Source organism: Mauremys mutica, chromosome 20 (genome assembly GCF_020497125.1).
Source record: "Mauremys mutica isolate MM-2020 ecotype Southern chromosome 20, ASM2049712v1, whole genome shotgun sequence".
Classification (NCBI taxonomy): domain Eukaryota; kingdom Metazoa; phylum Chordata; order Testudines; family Geoemydidae; genus Mauremys; species Mauremys mutica.
The window spans coordinates 26,343,572-26,358,501 of NC_059091.1; the positions used below are offsets into that span (position 1 = coordinate 26,343,572).

Sequence of the window (14,930 nt, forward strand, 5' to 3'; positions counted from 1 at the left end):
CACCTGCCTGTCACTCCCCAATACCCCCCAGCCCCTCATCACCTGCCTGTGACCCCCCAATACCCCCCAGCCACCCACCACCTGCCTGTCACCCCCACAGCCCTCCCCAATCTCCCCCCAGCCACTCACTACCTGCCTGTCACCCCGCTATCTCCCCCCCTCCTTCCACCACCTGCCTGCCACCTCCACAGCCCCCCCCATCTTCCCCCAGCCACCCACCACCTGCCTGTCACCTCCACAGCCCTCCCCAATCTCCCCCCAGCCACTCACTACCTGCCTGTCACCCCCCAATCTCCCCCCAGCCATCCACCACCTGCCTGCCACCTCCACAGCCCCCCCATCTTCCCCCAGCCACCCACCACCTGTCTGTCACCCCCACAGCCTCTTACTATCTCCCCCAGGCACCCACCACCTGCCTGTCACCCCCACAGCACCCTGCAGTCACCCCCCATTTCCCCCAGCCACCCACCACTTGCCTGTCACCCCCAGTCTCCCCCAGCCACCACCTATCACCCCAACAGCCCAACTACATGACACAACCCCCCACAATCTGACTACATACAGCCAATCTCCCCCCACAACTCCCTCCATAATGACTACACAACCCATCTCCCCCACCCACACACAACCTGCCTATCACCCCCACCCACACATAACTCCCAACACATCCCATCTACACAACACATCCACCCACAATATCCCCCCCACAATCCAACTAGATGACACAACCTCACTACACACATCCGGGCTGCCAGGCAGAGTCTGACTGTACACAGCCTACTTCTCTCACCGACTCACAACTCCCCCACACTATCTGACTACTCACAATCTGCCTCCACCCTCCCCCCCACAACCTCCCTCTACACATATCAGACAACTCTCCCCCAACTCGACTAAATACAACCTGACTACACACATCCCCTCATAATCAGATTGTACACAACCTATCTGTAAACACCTGACACACACTGCCTGTTCCCACACACACAATCTGACTACACACATACCCTACAACTCTGCCCACAATCTGACTACAACCACACCCAGCCTGAGTGGACACAATCTACCTGTACACAGCTCAAACACACATACAACCTGCCTGCATGCCACACAACTCCCTCACACAATCTGACAACATGCAACCCCCCTGCCCCACACACCCTGCCCACACACACAGCACACAACCCTCACATTATCCTCCACAACCTGACCATCAACTAATCTCACATACAACTTCAGATGTACACAACCCCCGTCTCCCCCGATGGCTACACCCCCCAACTCGATGCACCCCCCACCCTGCTGGCCTCAACAGCTCAGTGTCACCCCTCACAAGGCCTCCTAGCAGCAGCCCCCTGGGGGCCAGGGTCCCATGGAGTCAGCTGGCAAGAGTCATGAGAAATCCCCTGCGGCAGGGAGGGGATAACCAGTAACCCCACAGCAGGGACTTGTCATACTGGCTGGACTGGAATTAAATCCCCATGAGGAGGAGCAGCTGGGAGTGGAGTCTAGGGGCTAGAGTTGGGGGGCGGGGCTGGGAGTCCGGACACCCGGGTTCTGTTCTCTGCTCTGGGAGGAGAGTGGGGTCGGGGTGTGTGTGTCAGGACTCCTGGGTTCTAGCCCTAGTTTGGGGGGAGGGGATAGGAATAGGGGGAGGGCTGAAGTCAGGACTCCTGGGTTCTATTCCCAGTTTCGGGACGGGGGCGGGATGTGGCGGTGGGGGATGGGAGAATCCGGACTCCTGGGTTCCCTGTCTCCGCTCCTTGGCTCAGTGTGGAGCAGGTCAGGGCCGGGAATTCGGGGTCAGCTCAGCCTTGTCCCCCCCCCCCTTTCCTCTATGGAGGGTTGTGAATGGGCGGAGCCCCGCCCCCCCCCCCCGCAGCTGCCGCCTGCCCGGCTGGATCCGCCCCCCCAGTCCGGGCAAGGCCGCCCCGCCCCCAGCAAAGGCGGCGGCCGGAGTTTCGGCGGGGCCGGGCCAGCGCCGGTCACATGGCGGGGAGCGGCGGCGGCAGCCGGCGGAGCGGGGGGCCGGGGCGGCAGCATGGCCCTGGAGGACCCGTTCTCCGCCGTGCGGGGGTGAGTCGGCCGCGGCCCGCGCAGAATCGCCCCCCCCCCTTAAAATGGGGCTGAAAATAGCACCGGGACCCTGTGCAGAGAGCCCCGCTGGGGAGCCTGCCCCCCCCTTGAGAGGCCCCGCCCCTGGAGAAACCCTCCCGCCCCCCTGTCCCTGGAGTGCCCCCCTGGAGCACCCCCCTTCCGCCCCCCCGCCCCTGGAGCATCCACCCCTGGAGAAACCCACCCGCTTCCGTCCCCCCCGCCCCTGGAGAAATCCTCCCTTCCGCCCCCCGCCCCTGGACCACCCCCCCTTCCGCCCTTGGAGGAAACCCCCCCGCTTCCGTCTCCCCCGCCCTGGAGAAACCCCCCCTTCCACCCCCCCGGAAGAAGAGACATCTCCCTTCCCCCCTCCCCCTTGGAGGAACAGCCCCCCTCTGCTGCGGGGAGATCCCTTCCCATCCTCTGGGGTGAGGGCTGGGGGCTGTTCATACCGGATTTCCTTGCTAGGGAGACCGGACAGCAAGTGTGAAAAATTGGGACGGGGGTCGGGGATAATAGGAGCCTAGATAAGAAAAAGACCCCAAAATCGGGACTGTCCCTATAAAATCGGGACATCTGGTCACCTCGTGCTGCGATGCAGCCACCTCTGGGGTGGGTGGGTAGGTGGAGGGCTGAAGAGCAGCCAGACAGGGTTTGGCAGCACAGTGCCGTCTCCCTGGGGGTCTTCTCACCCCCCCTTGCTCTCTGCCCCCCAGGGAGGTGCAGAAGGCTGTGAACACGGCCCGGGGGCTGTACGAGCGCTGGTGTGAGCTGCTGCAGGAGACTCATGTCGTCAGCACGGAGGAGTTCGACTGGACCACGAACGAGCTGCGCAACAGCCTGCGGAGCATCGAGTGGGACCTGGAGGATCTGGAGGAGACCATTGATATCCTTCTGGGGCCAGGTTCCCCTGCAGGAGCCCCTCCCCCCGTGCCAGGCCTCTGCCCCGCTCCCCACGGCGCCCCCTGCTGGGAGTAGCCAGGAGCCCCTCCCCCCGTGCCAGGCCTCTGCCCCGCTCCCCACGGCGCCCCCTGCTGGGAGTAGCCAGGAGCCCCTCCCCCCGTGGCAGGCCTCTGCCCCGCTCCCCACGGCGCCCCCTGCTGGGAGTAGCCAGGAGCCCCTCCCCCCCTGCCAGGCCTGTGCCCCGCCTGTGCTCCGCTCCCCACGGCGCCCCCTGCTGGGAGTAGCCAGGAGACCCCCCCCAGTGCCTGGCCTCTGCCCCGCTCCCCACGGTGCCCCCTGCTGGGAGTAGCCAGGAGCCCCTCCCCCCGTGCCAGGCCTGTGCCCCGCCTGTGCCCCACTCCCCACGGCGCTCCCGTCTGGGAGTAGCTGGGAGCCCCCTCCCAGTGCCAGGCCTCTGCCCCACTCCCCACGGCGCCCCCTGCTGGGAGTAGCCAGGAGACCCCCCCCCCAGTGCCTGGCCTCTGCCCCGCTCCCCACGGTGCCTCCTGCTGGGAGTAGCCAGGAGCCCCATCCCGTGCCAGGCCTCTGCCCCGCTCCGCATGGCACCCCCTGCTGGGAGTAGCTGGGAGCCCCCTCCCAGTGCCAGGCCTCTGCCCTGCTCCCTGCGGCGCCCCCTGCTGGGAGTAGCCAGGAGCCCCTCCCCCTGTGCCAGGCCTGTGCCCCGCTCCCCACAATGCCCCCTGCTGGGTGAGTCCAGGAGCTCCCCCACCCACGACGCCCCCTACTGGGAGTAGCTGGGAGCCCCCTCCCAGTGACAGGCCTCTGCCCCGCTCCCCACAATGCCCTCTGCTGGGTGAGTCCAGGAGCTCCCCCACCCATGACGCCCCCTACTGGGAGTAGCTGGGAGCCCCCTCCCAGTGACAGGCCTCTGCCCCGCTCCCTGCGGCACCCCCCTGCTGGGAGTAGCCAGGAGACCCCCCCAGAGCCAGGCCTCTGCCCCGCTCCCCACGGTGCCCCCTGCTGGGAGTAGCCGGGAGACCCCCCAGTGCCAGGCCTCTGCCCCTCTCCCCACGGCACCCCCTGCTGGGAGAGTCCATGGGAATGTAGGGAAATCCAGAGAGCTGTTCGGTGCCTATGGGCTGGCTGGGGCCTCGTCCACCCCACCCACTCTCCCCCGTCCTGTGCTCCCCACTCCCGCGCCCGGACTCTGTCCGTGCCCTGCGCGCTGGGTCCTTAGCTCGGGCGCACGCATTGTGGAGTCGAACCCTCGCAAGTTCAGGATCGAAGCCAGCGAGCTGACGGAGAGACGGGCCTTCGTGAGGCAGATGCGGGACTCTGTCAAGGTGGGGAACCCCTGCCCCTAATGCATCAGGACCCCGGGGCTTGTGTGTGTCTCTGTCTGAGGCACAGGGCCGCCCCCTGCTGGAGGAATCTGGAAACTCGGACCTCCTCTGAGTGTGTGGGGTTGTGCTGCCCTCTAGTGGGCACAACAGCTAGTGCAGCGGAGGGACCCCAATAGTTCAGGGAGGAGGAGAAACTGAGTCAGGGATCATGGTTTCCAGCAGGTAGTTTTGAAACTCGGTGTGTGTATTGGACAGAGCAAGGGGCTGGGAGCCAGGACCCCTGGGTTCTATCCCCAGCTCTGGGAGGGGAGTGCGGTCTAGTGGTTAAGGCAAGGGAAGTCCAGGTCACCTGGGTTCTGTTCCTGGCCTTTCCGGCTTGCCATGGGGAAGTCCCTTCCCTTCCCCCTGCTCCCATTTCTGTCTGTGAAGCCGACGGGGAGGGGGACCCCCACGGAAGTGCCCCGGGCTGCTGCTCTCACAAGCCCCCCTCTCTCCCTGCAACAAGCCCCTCTGGCTTCAGACCAATCTCGTTTTTAACCCCTTCCCTCCCCTCCATGGCAGGAGATGCGGGATCACATATCCAGCCCGTCAGCCCTGGCCTTCGCTGAGCGGAAAAACAGAGAGGTACCTGGTCCCGTCCTCCCTGAGCAGCAATGGGAGAGCTCGCGGGGGCGGGGAGCCCCAGCCCACAGCACCGCCCAGGCCCCATAGAAAGCCCTATAGCCCATCTCGTGCCCTGGTACGCCATCCTCTCTGTCCCGCAGCCGCTGATGGGGGAGGCTGGAGTGGCAGCCCCTGGCAGCTGGGATGCTCCATCCAGGGACATAGCTGCCCATGCCTCCTGGGCACTCTGCAAGGTGCCTGATCTCTCCCGCGGGGGTGGGGGGCTGGTCCCCATGGTGCATTTGGCCCCCGCCCCTCTGGTAATGAGGGTCTTGCTGTGTAGGGGATGGGCTGACAGCAGGGGGAGGAGGCGAATATGGAGTCTGCGTTGCCATCCTCCAGATCGGAGGCGGTGCCCCCTAGAAGGGAAGGGCCCGTGTCCCATTCCCCACCCCCCTGAGCCACCCAGTCCCCATCACCCCCCTCATCCCGAGGCACTTGCTACCCCCAGCGCTCAGTTGCCTGGATGGGTCCCCAGTCAGGGCTCCGCTCTCTCCCTGCAGATGCTGATTGGCGGTGGGGCCAGCCAGAAGCCCCCCCCGGAGCGGTCCGGGCAGCTGCGGGAGGAGCTGGTGTCAGCCAATTCCCGCTATATTGAGGAGCAGCAATTGCATCAGCAGGTGGGGAGCTGTCAGGGGCCACAGGCAGGGGCTGGGGGGCTACGAGGGGACGGATACGCCCTGCTGCCTCCCTAGTCACCCAGACCAGGAGGGACACAGTGTCCTCCCTTCCAGACCCCTGTAGTGATCAGCTCAGGGTGGGGGGAGTCGGGGGCTGTGGCCTGACATCCATCCACCCCATCCGAGAGCTGGATCTAAAGTTACCCAAGCTGCCACCCTCGTGCCCTGTGTGTTGGACCCCCTGCAGCAGGGAGTTCCACAGCCCCACAACCTGGGGATTAACCCTGGGGGCTGGCGGTTGCAAACTTTGAGGGGGTGGGGGCAGCAATTCCTCCCTCCCACCATCCCAGTTCCTGTCTCCCACCACCGTTCTGGTGCCAATCCAGTCACCCCCCTCCCCCGTAACGGGACCCTGTCGCACATCCCCCTGGCAACGACTCACTGGGCTTTTCCTGCCTCCCTTCCCCGGCAGCTGATCATAGACCAGCAGGACGAGCAGCTGGAGCTGGTGTCGGGCAGCATCCGGGTCTTGAAGCACATGTCGGGCCGGGTTGGGGACGAGCTGGACGAGCAGAGCTTGTGAGTGGGGCGGGGTGTGGGGAGACCTGCTCACGGGCCTGGGAATGGGACATGAGGCCTTTCCCCACTAGGGGGCACCAGCCCCAGATCTGAAAATCCCTCCCATCTGGCCCCACATGTGAGGTGAGTTTGGCGGGTCTCAGCCCAGTTCTTAGAGGCATGACAGGTGCCCGGAGGAGAAGCCCCACCAACCTGGGGGCGGTGGAGGGAGGGAATGGGACAGGCCCCCTCCTGACACCTTGGCAGGGGACTGAAAGCGGCAGTGACTGGATCCCCGACACGGGGAGCCGGGCAGGCATGTTAGTGGGGGTGGGGGGTGTTTCCATGTCTCCTGGCTTGACCGCAGCCCCCCTGGGTGGGCGCTGCACCCTGATGACAGCTTGAGCCTGGCTTGGCAGGATGCTGGAGGAGTTCGGCCAGGAGATGGATCACACCCAGTCCCGCATGGACGGCGTGCTGAAGAAGATGGCCAAGGTCTCCCACATGAAGAGCGGTGAGGAAGGCGCCGGGCAGGGGGAGATTTTTCAAAGCACCCAGGAGACTTCAAACCCTGAGTCCCCTTCCTGTCTCTGGGAAGGAAGTGAGGTTCAGTGGTTAGAGCAGGGAGGGGCCGGGAGTCTTCTATCCCCAGCTTTGGGAGGGAAGTGGAGTCTGGTGGTTAGTCGAGAGCAGCGAGTCGGGACTCCTGGTTTCTATTCATGCCCCTGTGTGACTTTTGGGGCAAGTCCCTTCCCCTGCCTCAGTTTCCCTTCCGTAAAACGGGGCGGGGAGCGGGGGTGGGGGGTAGTGAGCTTTACTCCTGGGATGTGTGTGCATGTGGGAGGGAGGTTTCTTTAATGCACCCCAGGCAGCCTAGAGGTCCCTAGTGTCGGTGCTTAAGCCAACCCCTGCCCCCCAATCTCAGAATCGTCCCTGCCACCCCACCCCCCACACTCACTGCATCTCCCCCTGTGCTTCCTCCTCCCCAGACCGGCGCCAGTGGTGTGTGATCGGCGTTCTGCTTGTTCTCCTCATCGTGGTGCTTATCCTCTTCTTCACTCTGTAATCGGCTGGCCAGGACTGCGGGGGGTGGGGGGGGCACCACTCTCCTGACCAGCCCCCCCTCTCCCCCTCCACGCACATGCCTCCATCATTGCTTGGCGAGCAGCCCAGGAGCTGCCCTGCTCGAGCACAGCCCAAAACGGTGCCTTTCTCTGACCTTTGGGGCTGGCACCTATGGTAAAGAAAAGGCACCTCCAGGTACCAGGGGAGATTCCTGCTGGGAATCTGGTTCAGGTGTTTCTCTCCTCCCCCCCAGCCTTTGCTTCCACATCGGGGGCTTGCAGTCAGGTACAGGGCTGGGGGTGTTGTCAGCCTGTAGGGGGCAGTAGCAATGTGCTGGAATGGGGGGCACTTCTGATCTCTCCCCAGATTTGGGAGGGAAGGGAAGCCAGTTCATTGGTACCTCCACCCCCCTTCTGCAAAGCCAGGAGCGGGAAGGAGAAGCAGCTTGCCCGTTCCAGGACGGGATGGGGCAGCACAGCCTGTGCCACCAGGGGGCGCTGTCTTATCACACCAGCTGCCTGTTGCAGGTAGACCGATTCTTACTAGCATGGGGTGCAAACTCAGCTGTTAATACCCTCCCATGCTGGGCTGGCGCACGGGGTTCAGGGATGGTGACAGCTGCTTTTTAGGGCTCCCCTGCCTTAAAGCCCAGCTGCGCTTTGCCTGGCCTGCGCTGGCTCCTCGCCCCTCCCTGGCGGGGCCGTCGCTCATTTTTTGTACGAAAAGCCAAAATAATTCCTCAGGCGGGTTTTCAGTTAAAGAAATGGGGGGTCACGTTGTTGGATTTTTGCTTCCTTAGAGGGGAGGAAGAGGACCTGACGGTCGGTTTGTTGTTAATTATTTGTATTATGGTAGAGTTGGGAGGCCCCCACGGTGCTTGGTGCTGTACAAACAGAACCGGGATGGACCCTGCTGGTGCCTCTGCCACAAGGAGAGACTGCAGTGCATGCTGGGAGATATAGTCTGGCCAGGGAGCAGGGCCCATGGGGGAAATAGGGGCATGAGACACTCCTTTCTACAATTCCCATGATGCACTATGGCAGCTGAGAGGGAGTGCAGTGCATCATGGGAGATGTAGTCTGGGCAGGGAGCTTGGCCCACAGAGGAAAATGGGGGTGGGAGGGGCTCCCGGCTGCAACTCCCAGGCTGCAGCCCAGTGGCTCTGCTCCGGGAGTGAGCACAGTGTGTTCTGGGAGATGTAGTCCAGCCGGGGAGCAGGGCCTGTGGGAGGAAGTAGAGGCACAAAGGACGTCCAACGACAGCTCCCATGTGACATGGTCCCAGAGTCTTGTGGCCTCGCCGGAACCTGAATTTCTAATTTAAAAAAAAAATCAAATTAATATTTTTTTAAAAAACCTTTAAACAATAAAGCAGCAAAAGTGAGGACTCGAGGCCAATGTTTTGTCCCTTTCAAGGCGCCTGGTTTTTGTCAGTGGCTCCGTGCGCTGAGACGGGGCCGCCCTTGGGAGCTTTTAATGCTCTGTCCCCGGGGATCTTCGCCGTGCTCTGAAAATCCCCAGCACATGGGACTCACCCATCCCTCCACGGGGTGGGGTGACCAGACAGCAAGTGTGAAAAATCGGGACGGGGTGGGGGGTAATAGGAACCTCTATAAGAGAGAGACCCAAAAATTGGGACTGTCCCTATAAAATCAGGACATCTGGTCACCCTCCCACTGGGGTCAGTGGGGCCAGATCCCCAGCTGGTGTAAAGCAGTGTTGTCCCAGGGGGGTCAATGAGACTGCCCTGATTTACACCTGCTGAGGCTGTGACAGCCGCAGTTGTGCATCAACATCCGTGGTGTGGCTCTGCAGCTGGCGTTAATCCAAGTGCCTCCTTGGCTGTTACACCAGCTGGGAATCTGGCCACTGGCCGCCACACCCTGCCCCTGGCCTGTCTGCCTTCCCAAGCGCTGCCGGGAACCGGGCCGGGCCCTGAGAACGCAGCAATCCCGCGGGCAGCGCCAGCCCAGAACACGGCAGCTCCTCTCGGGGGCTGGGTTTGGTCCCTAAGGGGCAGACACGGGCCCAGCGCTTGGAACTGTGGTAACCTGCAGGGTTCTGGGGTCTCCCGGGGGATGTGCCCCTGCCCCCAGCCAGGCTCTTCTCCGCAGGCAGGAACGGGGCCCAGCTGACAGAAGCAGAAATGCAAATGGGGTTGGCGTTGGAGGGGCTGAATGAATGGAGACAGCTGCTAACGAGGCCTGGGTGCCTGCCCCTGCCCCCCGTTATAAAGGCGGGATGAGTTTACGTGACTCTTGGCAGCTGGGGGGATAGGCTCAGGTGCTGCAATGAACAGGCCCATGGGAGAGCCCCAGCAGGGGGCTCCCCCTGCTCTGTCTCCCCCTGCAGGCTGCAAAGGGAGCTGCAAGGGGCCTCTCCCGAGAGTTTCTATCTGGTGCGTGACTAGCCAGAGGCGGCCGTGTATACGGGCACTGCGCTGGGGCAGGGGGTGACGCCTAGACACCCCTGCAAGGATCTCTGCCTCTGCTGGGTTGGGGCGATGGAGTGTACAGACCCCACACTGGGCAACATGGGATTAAGGGATTATTTTGGGCCCCATCTCAAAACACCTGCAGCAAATGCTCCAGCTGCTGGAGGGATTAAAAGGCAGGGAATTAGCTCGTGTGGGTGGCAGAGCGGGAGGGGAGCAGAGCAGCGGGAAGCGTAAAGGCTCTGACCCACCAGAGGGGGAAGGATCCCATGGCCCTTGGTACCTCCCCCCCGTCTTACTTATTGGGGTTTGGATTTCCTCACCAGGGGAAAGCCTTGGACTCAGCTGTGGGGGGGACGAGAGGAAGAGGCCCAGGGAGAACAGCCTTAAGCAGCCTTGGTTGCCAGCCCACGGGTAGCCCAAAGGGCCCTGGATGGGAGCCTGGTGGAGTGGGTGGGCCCGGGCTCCCCTCCCCACAACCCCCTTGGCAGGCAGCTGGCGGCTGTGACCACTAGGCCCCGCTCCCCAACCAGACCCTGAGTGAGGCCTATTACAGTTGGATGGCACCTGCTCCCACCTGGGAAGGGGGGGGGGGCTGAGCAATCAGCCCCCACCCCTGCCCCAAAGCCAGGTGCTGCTTTTCCTGGGGTAGCTGAGAAGCTAAAGAAATCTTTGAGAACAATGGGGGGGGGGGTTATATTATCTCCTCACCACTCTCTGCATCACACCACGTGTTGCAGCATTTTAAAATTCCAGTGGAAATGGGTGGGGGGGAGCGTTGGGGAAAATTCAGGGCCTGAGCCAGAGTTGATGAGTCTCCCTGAAATGATCTGTAGTCTGCTAGAGCCTCCAGCTGAGTGGGTGGGTCTTGTCCTGCCAGGTGCTGCCACCCTCCCCGCCCCCCCCCCAGCTGAGATCAGGGCCCTCGTCCCACCAGGTGCTGCATTGCCCTCCCCAGCTGAGATCAGGGCTCTCATCCCGCCAGGCGCTGCCTGCCCCTCCCCCAGCTGAGATCAGGGCCCTCATGCTGCCAGGCGCTGTCCCCCCCACATCCCCCCCAGCTGAGATCAGGGCCCCTGGCTCACCAGGTGCTGTCCCCCCATCTCCCCCAGCTGAGATCAGGGCTCTCATCCCGCCAGGCGCTGCCCGCCCCTCCCCCAGCTGAGATCAGGGCCCTCATGCTGCCAGGCACTGCTCCCCACAGCTGAGATCAGGGCCCCTGGCTCACCAGGTGCTGCCCAGACCCCCCGGTTGAGATCAGGGCCCATGTCACCCCAGACACTGTGCAGACGTGGACAGAGGGTCGCCGGGCTCTCCCAGCCTGCTGTCACTCTGGAGTCACTCCCTGACAGCCAGGGGGCTGGGCGTGGTGCGCACCAGCTCGATCCCGGCCGTGCTCATCGATCTCGGCTGTCAGTGCCCCAGGACCCAGCTGGGACCCAGCGTGGCTGGCTCGGCACAAACATGGGGGAGGCAGCTGGCTGCCCTGATGTGCTAACTAGCCAAGCTAGCCCGCAGGGGGCGACAGAGGGCTGGCTGCAGGGGGCACACGTGCGCCCCCTGCTGGAACCCTGTGGCCGCACAGCCAGGAGGCTGGGGCTCGACGGGTGAGGGGGGCAGACACGTGCCACGGGCTGGATTCCAGCTTTGGGAAGCCGGCCGGGCGCTCCAGCGCTGACCCAGAAAGTTAGGGGTGAGGTGATCGCCTCACGCGCGCCCCCTGGTGGCACCACGTGGCTTGGCTGCGCTGCCTCGCTCAGAGCCGGGACCTGAGGACGAGACGCCCCCTTGGCGAGGGGGCTCGTTGCTTAGCTCCTGAAGAGGACAAAGAACCCCCCCCGAGTCCCTCACGTCCAGCCCTGGGGCTACTGCCGACGAGCGGCCCCCAGGCTGGGGGATGGGGCAAAAGAAACTTGTGCTCCTGGCCCTGGGCTTCCGGTGGCTCCTGGCCAGCAGCTGTGTGTGTGCGGCCTGTTTCCCTGCCTCCGCATAAGGCCGTACCCCGCCGCCAGCTGGTCCTCTGGTCAATGACCTGCCCGAATGGGGTCCCTCCCTGGGGAGCGGCTCTTCAGGGACGCATCTGGCCCTGCCTCCCCTTACAGGGGCCAGCCCAGGACACGTGACTCGACTTACCCGGGGAACAACTCTCGGATAACAGACGACCGGTCAATCTAGCAGCCCAAGGGTCAGCACGAGCCAAAGGCTGGAAGCTGAAGCTAGCCCAGTGCAGACTGGGCATCAGGTGTGAGGTTATTTAATCACTGGAGCAACTTACCCAGGGGCCTGGTCGAGTCTCCACCCCTGACAATTTGTAAATCAAGATCGGATGTTTCCCGAGAAGCTCGTCCCGTAGTTCAAGCAGGAATTAATTCAGGGAGGTCCTCTGGACTCATGATCGCAGAGAGCCCCTCTGACCTTCGACTCTGTACCCCATGTTAGCGCCATGGTCTTACAACCTAAATAGGCAAAGGGAGTAGAACGATCCCCTATTTTAGATGGGGAAACTGAGGCACAGAATTGGCAATGACTTGGCCAAGGAACCGAACCCAGCTATCTTGAGTGCCTTAAACACCACTCTCCAGCTGTTGGCAAATGCCTGGGGTGTGCGTGTGAAATCAGGGTAGAAAATAACCAGCCAGGTGTGCAAATTTGTTACAAACCTTTTTTTTATTATTATTAACATTTCTGAATTCCTCTTTTTTTAAATCTTTACAGTAGTTAATGTGCAATTGTCGATACTCTCAGGTCACAGGAATGAGGGAGTCACAAAAATTTCTTGGCACTTATAACACAGAACAAATACTGGCATTATTGGGGGGGCGGGGGCAGGGTTAGAGTAACAGCAGGGGGCGCTGGGGAGCGAAGAGTGAGTTGCATTAAAAAAAAATTAATTTTTTTGTTTTGTTTTCCTCTTTGTAAGTATGTTATGAGGGGGCGGCAGAGACGGGGGATCGGGGATGCTTGAGATTATAGAAGCTACTTGCATCAACTGAAAGCACTTGGAAGGCATCCATGCTGCATGGGCAGGCGCTTTGAACAATCAGGCGTTTAGTGCTTTTTAAAGTGTAAATTAGAGAGGGGTTTTTAATACTTTTTTTTCCCCTCAAATTTGTTTTTTTTGTTTGTTTTTTTTTGGAAAAAGAAACGAAAACCGACGACGATGGGAACGAAAGGGAAACCAAAGCAACCAACCAAAAAGCTGCCCAAAAACCCAGGTGCCGCTTCCCAACTCAAACGCGTGAAGTGAAGTCCAGATTGGAAAGAAAACTCAAACAATCGTGTGAATAAATTTGCCAGCTCAGAAAAAAAAATCCCATTGCCGGAGTGGGGACGGGGGGGCTTCCCACTTGAACCTGGCGAGGGGCAGGGGGCCAGGTTTCCAGCACGGCTAATTTGGGGTGAAGGGAGGTGTGGCAAACACACTGCGGCCTGGGTGGACGAGCGTGTGGCTAACATCCCATTTCCAGGCACAGATCTATGGCAGGGGCTCTCCCTTGGCTCCTGGGAGAGAGTCGAGAACGTCGGGGTGCAGAGGTATCTGGGACTCCCGGCACGTTGCATCAGGAGAGGTCTCCCGAGTTACAGTGTCAATGAGGCTGGAGCGCCGGGAGCACACGGGGGGGGGGGGGGGACGGACGAGACACACCCATCTCAGTCCTCTCGGGGCTGGCAGGGAAGGAGGGGGGGGACTCAAAAAAGAAAAAAAAAAAAAAAAAGAGAAAATTCTAGCTGCAGAAAGTGAGACCTGCTCCCATCTCAGTTCCGGTGTCAATCCGGAGTCACTCCTCTGAGCACCAGACAATCCAGAGTCACTCCATTACAACCAAAGCATCAGCAGCGGACCTGCACTGGCGTAACCCAGCTCAGCTACAGGGGGCTGCGGCAAACCCATTCCCACTGGGCCCCCGGCCCCAGAATCCCCTCTCCCTGCATTATAAACTAAAGCCCAAGTCCTGAAAGGCATTCGTGTGCCTAACTCCCCTGGGAATTAAGCATTTAACTCCAGGAGCTCGGACTGAAATCTCGTTTCCCTTTTACAATATTAAATCAAAAGGCCTGTTACCGCGGGGGGTGGGGTGCAGAGGGCCTGGGAATTCCACCCTGCCTAGGGGCCTTCCCAGGTGGTGGAAATAGGGGGCAGATCAGCCTATTCTGTACCTCCCCAGGCCTGAAGCGGGAGTTAGAGCAGCCTCCAGGCTGCTCTAATTGACACTGGAGGCCGAGGCAAGGGAACGGAAAGGGGGCTTAGAGCTTGGGCCCCCTCCCACGTGGGGATAAGTCTGATCCACCGGCGAGGACAAGCCCAGGCTGCCCTTTAGGCCGAGGGGGCGGGATTCTGAGCTGGCGCTCAGGCATCAGCGAGAGGAGAACCGGGCCGATCCCTGCCCCTGCCGCATCCACCCCATCAGCTCCTCCCCACTGACCCTCGCTCGTTACAGGCCTAGATGCTTCAATCTCTAGGTTCCCACCAACACAGACATCTCCCCACCATCCCCCAGCCCCATACTGCTGCAGACAGCAACAGCGCCACCCGGCGGCCCATCTGGGGAATAGCAGCATTCAAACCCCGCTCTCTGGCTCAGGCTGGGCCAAATCGATGGGCTCAGAGGCGAGTCTGGCCCCCGTGTCTGCGCCAGGGCGGGTGAGCGGGAGTGAACGGGCTAAAGGGACATTATCTGGGAAGGGTCCGAGGCCGGGCGCAGGAAGGACCCCAGCCCTCCTTTGCGAAGCAGAGACTTGGTCAACTCGTCACATGGGAGGGCGCTGCCACCTGCCACCCCCACACTGGGAGCCAAAGGGAAAAGCTGGGCGCTGACACTCCCGGCAGACGGTCCCCAAACCACAGACACCCCAGCCACCCCTCCGCGCCCAAAGCCCTGGGCTGAGATCACCCCAGACGGCAGGGACCCCCGCTGAGATCTAGGGCAAGAACAGGGATCGGGGAGATCCCAGAAGCAACCCCCACCCCAAGGGATTGCCCTGCTAGTCACCAGATCCGGCTGCTTTTCCCTGACACTCACCACACCGTGTGCTCGGCTACATCCTCACCGCGAACGCTGTCAGCTCACGCTGCCCTCATCCCCTGTTGGTCACCAGGCTGGGCCAGTATCCCCTCCATTTCAGTGTGTGTGGGGGGGGGGGGAACTGAGGCACAGAGACCGAAGGGGGGACTCCCCGTCCCAGAGCTGGGAAGAAAACCCAGGAGTCCTGGTGCGACGGCCACACCTCCGGAGCTAAAAGCAGGAGCTGC

At 61.9% G+C, this 14,930-nt stretch overlaps 1 protein-coding gene across 2 annotated transcripts; it reads left to right on the top strand.

The window, feature by feature from the left end:
* Nucleotides 1-1,944: 1,944 nt before the first annotated feature.
* LOC123354037 (syntaxin-10-like) lies at nt 1,945-13,044 on the top strand. 2 transcript variants are annotated; one of them, XM_044995649.1, is made up of 9 exons: nt 1,945-2,076; nt 2,811-2,980; nt 4,246-4,340; nt 4,902-4,964; nt 5,507-5,623; nt 6,096-6,202; nt 6,601-6,695; nt 7,171-7,220; nt 12,822-13,044. In XM_044995649.1, the coding sequence occupies exons 1-9, from the start codon at nt 2,042-2,044 to the stop codon at nt 12,924-12,926; spliced, it is 837 nt and encodes a 278-aa protein (XP_044851584.1). In that variant the 5' UTR covers nt 1,945-2,041; the 3' UTR covers nt 12,927-13,044. The 2 variants fall into 2 exon arrangements, with proteins under 2 accessions (XP_044851584.1, XP_044851585.1); XM_044995650.1 differs by lacking the exon at nt 7,171-7,220 and having other exon boundaries at nt 12,822-13,043.
* Nucleotides 13,045-14,930: the final 1,886 nt, after the last annotated feature.

Excerpts from the sequence above, each read along its gene's own strand:
- LOC123354037 (XM_044995649.1), top strand. The coding sequence starts at position 2,042 with ATGGCCCTGGAGGACCCGTTCTCCGCCGTGCGGGG. Across the intron at positions 2,981-4,245 it reads GGATCTGGAGGAGACCATTG|GCATTGTGGAGTCGAACCCT; the intron begins ATATCCTTCTGG and ends GCTCGGGCGCAC. Across the intron at positions 6,203-6,600 it reads GAGCTGGACGAGCAGAGCTT|GATGCTGGAGGAGTTCGGCC; the intron begins GTGAGTGGGGCG and ends CTGGCTTGGCAG.